The following is a 13136-nucleotide window of genomic DNA, read 5'->3' as shown; positions in this document are numbered from 1 at the left end:
ATCTCCACCAATAAGACCACCACCATTACACAACATCACCACCAACAAGACCACCATCATATGGCACCAAAAAAAAAAAAAAAAAAAAAAAAAAAAACACCCGCACCCAAACTACAAACACCATTGCCAAATCTAACAAAGAGGGCAAACCACCAACAAGAACCAAATTGATAAGTAGAGCAACAATATCATACTACAAGTCTGCTCTAATTGAACAAAAAATAATATAGAGCAAAGAGCCCTAACTAAGTAAGCCGCACTGGGCCAAAAAAATTAAAATTTCTTTCCAGATGCCAACACCGAGCAAAAAACTCAAGCCACACTGGGCCAAAAAAATTAAATTTTCTTTCAAGACGCCAACAAGTCACACAAAATCAAACCACATACCACATGGTTCATAAAATGAAAGGTAAGGGTAGTGCCAAAAATCAAATATGGTCTCAATTTATACCCTCCCAACATAGAGCAGAGATCACAAGCCACACCGGTAATCCCACGCCCCACCTTTACATCAACTTATCCCAAAAAAAACCCGCCCCACCACTCTTTTGCCGCAAACGCACCCTTAATAAGCTCGGCTGTGGCTTCCTTCTTCGATCCTTTTACTCCATGGTTGAAAGAGCGGCACCTGAGAATCAAAAGAATATCGCGCTTTAAGCTAATTAAGGGCATGGAGACTCCGGAGCTTCCAGAGATTTGGAGAAGAGAGCTCGGTCTCTTGCAGCCACGATCCTTTGCTTACCGGGTCGGTGGTTCCAAGGTTCGAACTGAAAGTTTTCATGTTATTCTTTGCCTTCTTCGCAATTCGAACCTGATATACCTAGCTTTATCGGAAATTGAGGATTGTAACGAACGTATAGTGATTGAAATACAGAGGAATTTTGAAGTCTTAGGGTTCAGCATCTTCCTCCCCCCCCTTTATCTGTTTCAGACAATGTATTCTTTGGTTAGATTACAGAAAACAATGCAATTTTTTTGAATTAATGATAGTGTCGATCTATGTTCATTGCTTGATTAAATCTTTCTTTGTTCATAAGCCGAGCCCCGGACTGTACGTCAAAATTAACATTCAAGCGGTGTCTGGACTACATTATATACAATCCTGCTAATGAAAGGGTTTTCAGGAGAAGGTACATGGTACCTTTATCATGCTATATGGTACAACCCTTGCTGTATTGGCATGAGACAATAGTAAACAATCTACTGTATTTGCCATACGGTAGATATGAATCCTTACACTATTGTAATATATCGAACTGCTTCCACTTTGCATGAATTGCATTTTTGTACTTTATTTTCAGAAGTCCTGATGTTCTAATTAAATGTTTGGAAAAACCGTTCGGTTATTTTTTCAAATGGTTAACGTTTTAACTTTTTTTTTTTTCTTGCAAGTTTAATCAATGTACTCCAACCACAGAAGTTCACCAATGATAGACATGACTTAGTGATGTGAAAAATCAAATAGAGTTTTCATGGGATAGATTAATTATCTGTTCTTGAAATACATAATCAATAATCTTGATTGTTGCTTCTGTTGTCATTTGCAATTTTGTTGTTTTATGGGTATTTGGAAGTTATTTTACCTCTCTTGGTATTAAACCCTGTGAGGGAATGTTTCATGGACATGCACATACTAATGAATATGTATTTTACTGTAAAAAACAAGGGAATCAAGCATACTTTTAATTTGTTAAGAATTTTCTTTGTAAAACCTTTGACATTTGCACTTATCCATATGTGGTAGAGGGAACGTTGGCACATATCTTTCATAATCAATCAATTATGAGATTTATTGATTAATCTTTTTTTTTTGTTAAAAAGGTAGATTTACTTGTTCTGTAACTTAAATTGTTCGGGCGCATGAGATATGAGACTATACCACAAGTTATGATGCTAGAGTCCTTAGGCTCAGGTTGAGTGTTCTGTGTATGATGATGTTTTTATCATGTAAGTCATATTTTAATCGATTTCTTTCTTTTGTTGATTTGGGATGGCTTTTGGAACTACATTAATTGTCATCTAGTGTCGATGTTTTTTTTCTTAATATGCTATATTTTTATGCCACAATATTTTTTAGATACAGCAATTCACTTTATTAAAAAAAAAAGAAAAGGTTCTTTCATCATCCATTTAAATCTAGGTAACCATTTAATTGTACATCTTTGAAAAAGAAATTAAGCTTTAAGAACCTTGAATTCATTTCATTTATAAACTAAAGAAGAAGATAGTAATAGTTTAGATTTTAGAAGGAATTTGTTTACTTTGTGATGCTTCAATGGTTTTCTCAGGACTGCAATGTGTTAATCAAAGTTAGTGGAAATCAAACATAATGATCTTTGAACAAGTAAATTTTATTTTTCTTGCGTACCTAAATAGGGATGTAGGTGAACCAAGCTGACTCGTGACTCGGCTTGGGCTCGACTCGATAAGTGGCTCATGAATTGAGCTTGATGATCTAATACGTCAAGCTCTAGCTAGCCCCGACTCAACTCGTTAGCTCATGAGGCGTTTCATTTAAAAATAATTAATAAAAAATACTTAAAATTTTATTAATTTTTTTTTTAAATTATTAAAAATTATTAAAAAATTATTATTTATTTTATATCAAATGATTTCTTATTAATTATCTCCTAAATACTCATTTTATTTGTCAATTCATTATAGCAGTAGCTTAAAATTAATATTTTTTCTCTCTTGAATACCAAACAAGCTGGCTCATGAGCCGGCTCGAAATCATAGAATTAAGCTCGAGCTCGACTCGACTCGTTTACACCCCTATACCTACGTCTGTGATCTTGGTTATAAAAACTTGTCTATGTTTGTAACGTTCTGGTATTATTTTAATTTTTATTTTTATTTTTTTTTTGGTGGGAGATATGTGAAATGAAACCATACCTCATATTTACATCCCATCCTCATTCTCTTGTACACAAAAAATACACTATTGAGCTACCATTCTTTTGCTGTGAGAGTATTTCAAACTATAGCTTTTCATATTGCCTGAAACTGATTGCTTGCATTTTTGGTTTCACCTAAAAAGTCCTTAGCTCGAACAATGGTTTATTTAAGTTCCTTTTATGCATAGGACAACTCCCTCAGTTGCTGACAAGTAATAAAAAAGTAAGATTTGATTGCAAATACTTTAGGGGCTGTTTGACTGCAGGTAGGATTCAGTGTTAGTAGAGCTTAGTCAATCCATTAAATCCACCCGCCTCTAGATTTAGTAATTCTCGATTTAAACTGAATCGAAAACTAAATTGGGGCCACTAAGTGCGAAAATTCATAAATCCACGGAACACGTATATTTTCACCTTTTGGCTGTATTTAGTAAATCCGGAGATAAATCCTATTAACAGGTGCTACCAAACAATCCCTTATTTTATGCCCTCACTGTCCACGAGTTCCATTTTCTGAGCAGTTGACTTTTATTGTAGTGGATACACATTTGATTATAAAACTTAGTAGAACTGATTTTCCTTAAACTACCCGAAGAGCTTACCATGCAAAAGTGAATGATAAACTTACGTAAGTTATCAATTTGATAGTTGATTCTAACTTATTATTCGTGCTAACAATTTAAATAAAGATAGTAGTAAAATGGTACAACAGCTCTCGAAAAATCTTTAGAATTCTATATGGTGTGACATCATAACTTATGTGATCATTTTAACCAGATTCTCAAAATACATGTTTGAAGCATTAATTTTATGGAAGTTGCATAAATGGAACCAATGTTTTGTATCGATTTTAAAATTTAAATACTAAAGAATGAAACTAAAGTTTAAACTAACTATGGAGATTATTGTGATTGTCAACACTATTGAAAGATAAACTTTTGTGATAGAATTAAAACTGAAAATAAAACTGAGTTTTAGAGCCTTGATTGAAACTTTATTTCATGTAGCACAATGCAACATTAGTTTATCATGAGAAATTTTTTCTTACTAAATTTGAGAGTTTTCCTGGAGTACTAGTTTCGTTACCCTCATGGTGATCTAGTGATCATGGGTTTGAGTACTAGGAATTATTTCTCAGGAATGTTGGGGTAAGGCTGTTTTCATCAATCACTCGTTAGACTTTGCATTGGTTGCTTTTCTTAATATGTGGTCAATGTTTTGTTCTTTGTAATGTATAACTTGAAGTTAACTGTTAAGATTTTTTAGAATTTGCTACATGGAAAGATAAATTTTCTAGGGGAAATAATATTTATTTTGTTACAATGGATTGGACGAGATCTATTTCCAATGAACTTCTTTTAAATTATTTTCCTTGTTCATTAGTTTACCTTTTAGTGGTTCATCATCAATATTCATTTTATAGAAACTCTTTAATTTTGTAGGAGTTGCTTTTATGAATGTATTGCTCATTGCTTCATTTTCTCTTTTTTTTGTGTTAACTCGACTTTGTTTGTTTATTGTTAAAAGATCATTGAGTAATTTATTTGAAAACTCGAAATTTAATGTTTTTCTTGTGTCAAATATATAAAATATTTGACATTTTATACTGATATGTATGTGTAGGAAAGCTCTGTTTCCATTTTGTTTTTTGTGAATGTACTCATCTCTCTTCTTTCTTTTATTGTCTTCTTAATACACTGACCCATGTTTGCTTTAGTTAAATGTAAGCAACATATTTCTTCAGTGCTAAAGAATAAGAAAAAAAATATTTAAATCAAGCTATTAAAAATTTAACTGGCCATTTGCACATTTTATTGTCCTGTTATTGACCAGGCAGTTGTAAAGCGCTTAGATCTTTATGGGAAGTTGCATGGTCATAAGGGGTGCGTCAACACTGTGCATTTTAGCCCTAGCGGAGATATTGTCGTGTCTGGTTCAGATGACAAAGACATCTGCTTTTGGAATTGGTCAACCAAAAGAAAAATTCTTACATATGATTCAGGCCACAACGAAAATGTATTCCAGGCTCAAGTCATGCCATATACTGATGATAGGATTGTAGTGACCTCTGCCGCTGATGGTCAGGTTTGCCCTTTTTACCCTATTTTATTGCTTTGTATTCCTTTTATACATTAAATTTACTTTGATCTCAAGGATTGTGTGGGCTCCAAAAATTCACGACCGCTCCCTGTGAACTCTCATGCATTTATATTAGTTTTGTTTTGTTGAGATAGAGAGCTTTGAAGGGTCCAATTTTCAGAAGATAGATTGAATTGTAGATACCAGACTATCTAGAGATTTCACCATTATTTTGTGAATATTTTTTGATCTAGTGATCCACCCCAGGGATTAGCACTTTTTATTTAAGTCCTGGTAGTAGTACCTGAAACTTGATCTGCTCTCTAGCAAAAATGTTGAGTTTTTAAAATTATGTATTATTACTCATTGGGGTTTCTCATGCAAGTATACGTATCGTTTCAACAATATAGGGCTCTATTGAGTCCGGATTGTCGATCCCACAGGAAATAAGATAACGAGTCCTATAAGAGAAGTTCTAGTCCACTATGCTAAGGTCTCAGTTTGGAATGTCGATTAAGATTGATTTTCCTAACAGCTAGTCAGAAGTTAAGATTCTATGACTAAGTTAAATCTATCTAGATCAATTGAGTTGGTGAATATCAAGATATAAAAGATACATTTCTCTTGTGATTGTATAAGTAAATCGTAGGATCAAATACTATAAATTGTTAATGTAGCTAGTGAAAAATAGGAGCATTTCTCTTCTTTACCCTCTGACGAGAGCATAAAGAAGTATGGTTAACCTAGTATTAAATCCTTAAACCCTAGATTACATTTGTTACGACTTTAGCTTGTTACCCTAGAGTCTCCAATTTATACCTTCAATTTGGCTAACCTAGTTTTAATTCATTAAACACTAGATCAAAATTGTTTGGATTCTAGCTTGTCACCCTAGAGTCCCCAATTTACACCATCAAAGCCTATTTTCCTATCTATTTGTAATGCTTTATGGACTATTTTTTCTTCACTCACCAGTGCAATGTGGTTTCTCCTAGTTGTTAAAGTCATAACTCTCTCGAGTCATTATGGATTCATAACAAATTTTAACATATCAATTGATCAGATTGATAAGTAAATTAAGCATGAAGTAAAAAACATCACATTAAACTTTAAAGATCAATTCTATAAGCATTTAACATCCTATACATTCAACTTATTCATCACAAGAGAAGGGTAATGACATTCTACTCACAAAGGATGTTTAACACAACAATAAACTTCATTACATCAAAGCAAATCCACCAAATATGTGTTTACACTAAAGACAAGTAAATAAAGAACACAATACTTAGTTTTTTTCCTCTGAAAAAGAGATGCAAATCCCTCCAACAAAGCCGTCTACTATTCCTTGCAATGCTGATACAAATCCCTTACAGAACTGCACTCAAGTTCACTCTCCAATCTCTGAAAAACAATAAAAATCTACAATCCCTACTTTTATCTATTGACTTCTTGGTGTCTTTGGAGGATTTCCGGACTTAGAAATGCCAAAAAGTGTCTTTCCAACCATCCAGATTTGTCAAATAACTCCCTAGTTCGTCCTGAAACCACCTCGGGCAGTTTTGACGCCTAGGCGTTGTCTTCTCTATTTTCTGGGAGAACACTGAGGCCTAGGCGCCAGTCTACCGGCAACCTCTTTGCTCTAATTGCCTCCGTTTCACTCATTTTTTGCTCCAATTCAATCCATGTGTCGTACATATCATACCTGCAAGAAAAACATGAAAATATCATTCTTTAAAGTGTTTTTTCATTAAAAAACAAGTGCTAAATGTGAAGGAAATTAAACATGCTAAAAGACATCATCTGGGATTTGAAATTTCCATAAACACAAACTTCTATGATTAATTACCTCTTTCGATTGTGTGAGAGCACATTTGATTAAAACTAACCACTAAGAATTGAGAATTGAACATATAATAGTAGCCGATTTAAGATTTTAAATTATAAAATTCATCACTTGAAATTTAAAGTGGATGGTGGGGGAATGAAGACGAAACCTGATCAAGATGTCAGGGTTCTGTTATCCCAGGTCGTCGTGGTCCCTGATTTACTTAGTCGGAGGAGATAATTGTTCCAACATAGCATAAGGATTCTTGTCAGCAGCCATGGGTTGCGTCGTCCAAGAGATCCTTGTAGATCTAGGGTAGATGCTTGTCTAAGGGAACAAATTTACGTCGACCTTAGCTAACCGAAGGCTTTATGCCAACCAATTGTCTCCTTATGATTCACAATTCAAAGGGTAGAAAACAGTTGGAAAAATACGGGCTGTGACTATGACCATAATATAATTTTTTTCATTTGGCGGCAACCACCCGGTCAGAGGGCTCTAGCCGTAACCGCTATCTTGTGGTGCCATTTGACAGTAGAATCACGTGAATAGAGGACTCAGGCCACGTCTTTATTGACATGCGATTACTTCAATTATGGATATAAGATTCGCTCTTTGTGAGCTGAAGTCAATCAATAGTTTGTCATCCTCGACAAAATATTGTGGATGGTGGATGAAGTTTACTTTAGCTTTTAAGTGATTGAATTTTAATTTGAATATTTTGTTGGTTACTTTGAAGATCTTGATTTAAAAGATAGACCCCTCAAGTTGAAATTTTTGATCAACACGGTCATCATTAGGGTATTGATCATTTAAAATTTTTATATTTGAAATGAAGGCATTTTAGTTTTGTTTTTTTTTAAGCTATTCAAAGTATAAGTCCCGTCGATTCATATTTTTCTAGGTAGGAGGATCGAACTTGGTGATTTGAACTTGTAAATTTTTATTTCAGATTTTGACGTTTATTTTAAAATTATTAAACTCGTCAACTCCAGTCCTTGCAGGAGGAGAATCAGACTAGTGGACTGATTTGAACATGTAAACTCCTATTTTAGATTTGGACATTTATTTTAAAAATACTAGAATCGACAACTCTAATTCTTACTAGGAGGATGTTCGGACTGCTGGGGTGTGCTTACAACTCTGCCCTATAGACAAAATGACCCGATTAACCCGTGCAACGTTCTTAAATATAATTTTTGAGAATTCAATATACTGGTTGGAGCACATGTGGGTTTTATTTTTCATGTTTTTGAATAACGTAAAGAATTTGAAAACTTTGAAAGCTTGTGAAACCTTCAAACTATAGCTATGACTAGCAATTTAGAACAAGGGATTTTGAAATCATGTAAAAGATTCTTATCTATATGAATCTCCTAAAGCATACCCAATTTAGAGAATACAAAATAAGTCTCAAAACACTATCATATATTTCAAGTCATCGCACTTATCTCAGGAGTAACCATGAAGTTTGTATAGGCTTTAAGGATTTTAGCCATTTTGAAGCTATGAACTTTTATTTGAAAATTATCACATGCAATGTTACTTCTTCAGACTTTAAGTGGGGCCGCATTTGTTCACTAGTAAGAGTATTGCGAATCTGGTGGCAGTTTGACATATTAATTCTTTATTTTAGCATTTAAAAATGGCATTCATGTCTTAACCTTAGCCTCAATTTATGATATTCAACATTTAAATTAATCTTAGCCCCCAATTTGCAGAATTTGACATTCAATTTAAGCTTGAGCTCCAATCAAGTTTAGCCCCAATTTGTGATGTTTCTCATTTAAGTTAAGCTCAGCTCCAAAATTATATAATTTGGTATTCTATTTAAGTTTAGCCCCCCAAGCTTACCCCAATTAAGCTAAGCCTCAATTTATAGATTTAAATATACCATATACAAATTCATTGGTACTTGGATATAGATTTTTTTTGTTTGTGTACTTTTCAAATATGATCGAATTTGAAGTCAAAGAAAAGTTTAATTATATTAATTGGCGAGTCATTCCATTTTTATGAATCTTATGCAAATTTTAAATGCATATAATTTATTCTCTTGAAATGGCTTCAATTATAATTTAAGTGTTATTCTGTATCTTGTAACATACATTACTTTTAATTTTATATATTATTTTTAATGTCCAAACATTCCATGTTTTTATATTATTTACAAGTCCAAATTCACCTGAAATTTCGACAGCCTTTCAGTGTCAACGCCCGTTAGGGGCACGGGAGAATGCCAACTTTCCTAGCTATCTCAAAAGAATCACTGGTCAGTGTCGTAAGGCACTGCTGTCGGAGAAGAAAAAGTGTACTTCTTTTCGCAGTCTCAAAAGATGCAATGAGGAGCAAAAAGAACATTTAACTCGCAATCTCAAAAGATGTGACGGGCCTTCAGTATACCTACATGAAGGGTTAGATTGCAAGCAAAGAGCCCCCTCCCTCGATTTCAAAAACTACTCCAGACGAGTTCACGTTTTTCCCCATCTAACGGGTTTTTTGCTGTCCTCAAATGGAGGTTTTCAAAAATTTCCCACTGCCCCAATATTATACCACAAGAAAGTGTCAGATCTTAATTTTTTTTATTAGAAATTCTCTAGAGAAGTTCATAGTTTTCCCCGCCTAACAATTACTTTGCTCTCCTCAATAGGAGGTTTTCAAAAAAATTTTCCATTGCCCCAAGCGTTGACAGTGACGACGACAAACAAAATAAAATACAACACATGTTGATGCTCGGGGAGGGCAGAGATAATTGGACCGAGTGAAGTATTTGAGCTCAAATAAAAATCACAAAGGGGCTCAGGTAGGGGTAGTTGGGTAGGGGCAGTGATGTGAACAGGAGATCGTGTGAAGACTGGGAGGAGCAGAGAGGCTCGGCTTCGGTTCGGGAAGAGCTCTGCTTCTGCTCGAGCATGGAGCATTTCGGCACGGGGAGGAAGGATCGGCTTCACGTGCACTATTACAACATTTACTTAAGGGGATGCTCTCACTATTTATTTGGAGCCATTAGCTAATAATAGCATTCGAGCATATGAAAGTTTAACTGGCCTTGGAACTCGTGGAGTAAAATCATCGAATTTTGTTGTAACTGAGCATGATAAGAAAAGAACAAGTTATGGGTTGCATTAAATCAAGAAACAGAAAAGATACCATCAAGTAGATTGAGTTATTGACTAAAGATGAATCCATCCCGGACATTTATACAAAAATGTGACATAGCCTTGCATTAATTCGGTCTTGCGGGACCAATCCACAGTATGAATACCAACCTATGCCTTATGTGGGGTTGAATTCTACACAAGAAAGTAACATTTGAATTTTCTTTTTTTGTTTTCACTAGTGAAGGTTTGCATTTTTTGCTTCACATTTAAAATGTTTTCCATTAAAGATCGCTCTTGAACTCAGTTTTTACGGATAAACGGTGATTTGATCTTGCCATAGAACTCTTGAAAATGGGGGATTGGGATCGAGGAGGGGAATAAGAGGGTGCCAACAATGGGAGTTTTTCATTTTATTTTTATTTATGCCTAAAAAATCCAAAAGGAGAGAGATTTAAAAACTTACAATGACTGATTGACTACCTAACTTGCACTTATTGTTCTTATACTAATGAATTAAATGACCCACAAAGACATAAATCCATTCATTGCATGTATTATTTCCAAATTCTCCATCAAAAAGACCTGACAGTTATCTTTCTCAGGTAAGACTTGGTGAAGTTATGGAGGATGATCAAGTAAGCACTAGACGGGTCGGGACGCATCAAGGCCGAGTTCACAAACTGGCCATAGAGCCTGGAAGCCCACACATCTTTTACAGCTGCGGCGAGGACGGCCTTGTTCAGCAGGTAAAATACTCAACTCATTCATATTATCATTTTTCTCCCGAAACTGTATCCTGTGTGCTCCAACTTGATAAATGTCAACTATTGCATTGCAGTTTGACCTGAGAAACCAAACCCCAATCAAACTTCTAACATGTTCATCATTCTCAGCAAACAAAAACTCCTTAGGATTGAATTCCATCTCAATAGATCCAAGAAATCCTAATTATTTTTCCACAGGAGGTCTTGATGCTTATGCCCGAGTCTACGACATCAGGAATTATCCTTGGGATGTGTCAAAGGGCTTAGACCAACCCGTTAACACCTTCTGCCCGCGCCATCTCATTAGCTCAACCAATGTTCATATTACAGGGCTGGCTTACTCTAACAAGAGTGAGTTGCTTGTTTCCTACAGTGATGAGCTCATCTACTTGTTTCAGAAAGAGATGGGCATTGGCACACAGCCTAATACTATCCAAGCTGAGGCATTGCAGAACCTTGATCAACCACAGGTGTATATAGGCCATAGAAATTCACATACGGTGAAAGGAGTCAGCTTCTTCGGACCATGCGATGAGTACGTCACGAGCGGTTCGGACTGCGGCCATGTTTATATCTGGAATAAAAAGAGCGGCAAACTGGTTCGAATGATGGTCGGAGACAAGCAGATTGTAAACTCTGTGGAGCCTCATCCTTTCTTCCCTTTGCTTGCTACCAGTGGGTTTGATAAAAACGTTAAGCTCTGGACACCAATGTCCAGAAGCACAGCTCCACTTCCTAAAAATGCAGAAGAGGTATTGATTACTGAACAAGATTTGAAATTTTCAATTCATACAACTGAATTTCTCTGTTTTTTGCATATCCAACACCAAAATTTCGAATGATGGTCTATTGTATAACAGATAATGGCAGCTAACAAAAGAAGAAGAGAAGTTCGATCTGGCATAACACTATCTCCTGATGTTATAATGCATGTATTGATGCTCCAGAGGAGGCAAGCCTTAATTTATCATGAGGCTACTCCCACAGAAGCTGATTCAGATAGTGATTCAACCCCTGAAGATGGCTCACCTGCAGATCCCACAGAATGCAATATTAGCTGAGGAACACAGAAACTTAACAGAAATAAAATAAAGGTTACTATGTTTCCTTACATGTTATCTGCTGCCCTCCATTGATTTGCTTGTTCTTTCATTTCAGTTTTGTTGACCTTCATATAAGACTGATCGATTGGCGGAACGCTAATCAACGCTTAATGCGCTAACTCCTGTCAGGTCTGGGAGCTGAAGCGGTATGCAACTAAATTTGAGTACCACCTGCCTTAAGGAGACACTGCACCAACAGGGGATTCGAACCCGGGACCTAAGGGTGCTTGCGATCTTCAAAGAGGTTGCTCTACCAACAGGCCACAGAAGGTGCACATTTATAAATATTTCAAAGCTTTTGATTGAGCACGACTTATTTTGATAGTTGCTGAAGTTATATAAGCTTTGCCCGATATTCATGGAGATTATCTGTGTCAGTGCATCTAAAACATTGAAAATGTCTACGAAGGGTTATCCGATGGAGATGGCGCGCACTAAATGTGATGACACAAACATCAAGTCCAAGATTCTTCGATCGACACGTCGAGCGGACCCAATTGACACAAATTTGTGAATTGATCTATGTCGAAACGACGATAGTACTTGGCAAGTCCTAACTCCTATAAGCTCATAGTCACTGTTGTCAACTCTCGTACTACGTGTAGAATTCGCATGCATGTGAATTTCATGTACAACAATGTTGTACACCGTTGTATAACTTGTGTACAATGTATCCGTTCATAAAATTCTAGCCAAAATCCAAAAAGGCTGCAATCCAAACCCGCCAAACCAACACCACGACTTACCCGAACCTCCATTTCCCTTTATACCAAAAAAAGAAAAAGAAAAACACATACATGGCATCCGGATTAGACACGGATGGTGTTATTGGAGGTGTTATTAGTAGTATTGTGGTATTATTTTGATAAAATAATACTACAATACTACCAATTACACCTAAATACTATGATTTGCACATGAAACTGTATCAGGACTTAGACATGGTGGGAATGCCCTTATTTATGTCATGGCCCTCTAGGTGGGCATGAGTTAGAACACGGTCGAAATTTTGATTGAAATTTGGACTTAAAACTAAGAAAAAGAAGTTAAATTAATCAAGATATAAAAGAAATCAAATTGATATAAAGAGGGCATACAAAATAAAAAAAATAATAAAAAAAAAAGGTTCATTGTAAAATTTAAAAAAGGAAATTTTAAACACAAACACAACTTATAGAGAACTCGATAGCTCACCAATGACAACGAAGATAACCTCAAGTGAATTCTACAACTCGTTTGTAAAATCAAATAGAGCTCTCTGCTCCACGAAAAATTGATGACTGCGGACGCCGCACGCAAAATTTGCATGTTATGCCCTAGCTAGAGCATAAAAAATTTAGAGTGGGCCCCATTTCAACAATAAA

General features: G+C 35.5%; 1 protein-coding gene across 3 annotated transcripts; it reads left to right on the top strand.

Moving 5' to 3' along the window:
* Positions 1–554: 554 nt before the first annotated feature.
* LOC110023268 (DDB1- and CUL4-associated factor 8) lies at positions 555–12816 on the top strand. 3 transcript variants are annotated; one of them, XR_002293879.1, is made up of 7 exons: positions 555–760; positions 4731–4982; positions 10508–10651; positions 10744–11421; positions 11530–11763; positions 11902–12042; positions 12182–12816. XR_002293879.1 is itself a non-coding variant. In XM_020722590.1 (6 exons), exons 1-5 carry the CDS (start codon positions 671–673, stop codon positions 11728–11730), a joined length of 1365 nt encoding a protein of 454 aa, XP_020578249.1. In that variant the 5' UTR covers positions 555–670; the 3' UTR covers positions 11731–11763; positions 11902–12816. The 3 variants fall into 3 exon arrangements, 1 of the variants encoding a protein (XP_020578249.1); XR_002293878.1 differs by having other exon boundaries at positions 12151–12816; XM_020722590.1 differs by having other exon boundaries at positions 11902–12816.
* Positions 12817–13136: the final 320 nt, after the last annotated feature.

The sequence above is a fragment of the Phalaenopsis equestris genome, unplaced genomic scaffold, assembly GCF_001263595.1.
Source record: "Phalaenopsis equestris unplaced genomic scaffold, ASM126359v1 Scaffold000223, whole genome shotgun sequence".
Classification (NCBI taxonomy): Eukaryota; Viridiplantae; Streptophyta; class Magnoliopsida; order Asparagales; family Orchidaceae; genus Phalaenopsis; species Phalaenopsis equestris.
The sequence above is the reverse complement of the archived record's forward strand: the minus strand, read 5'-3'. Positions and strand labels throughout refer to the sequence as shown.

Bases quoted from the DNA above. Each gene is read 5' to 3' on its own strand.
- LOC110023268 (XM_020722590.1), top strand. From the start codon at position 671: ATGGAGACTCCGGAGCTTCCAGAGATTTGGAGAAGAGAGCTCGGTCTC. The intron at 4,983-10,507 runs GTTTGCCCTTTT...TATCTTTCTCAG, and splicing joins CCTCTGCCGCTGATGGTCAG to GTAAGACTTGGTGAAGTTAT. The intron at 10,652-10,743 runs GTAAAATACTCA...ATTGCATTGCAG, and splicing joins AGGACGGCCTTGTTCAGCAG to TTTGACCTGAGAAACCAAAC.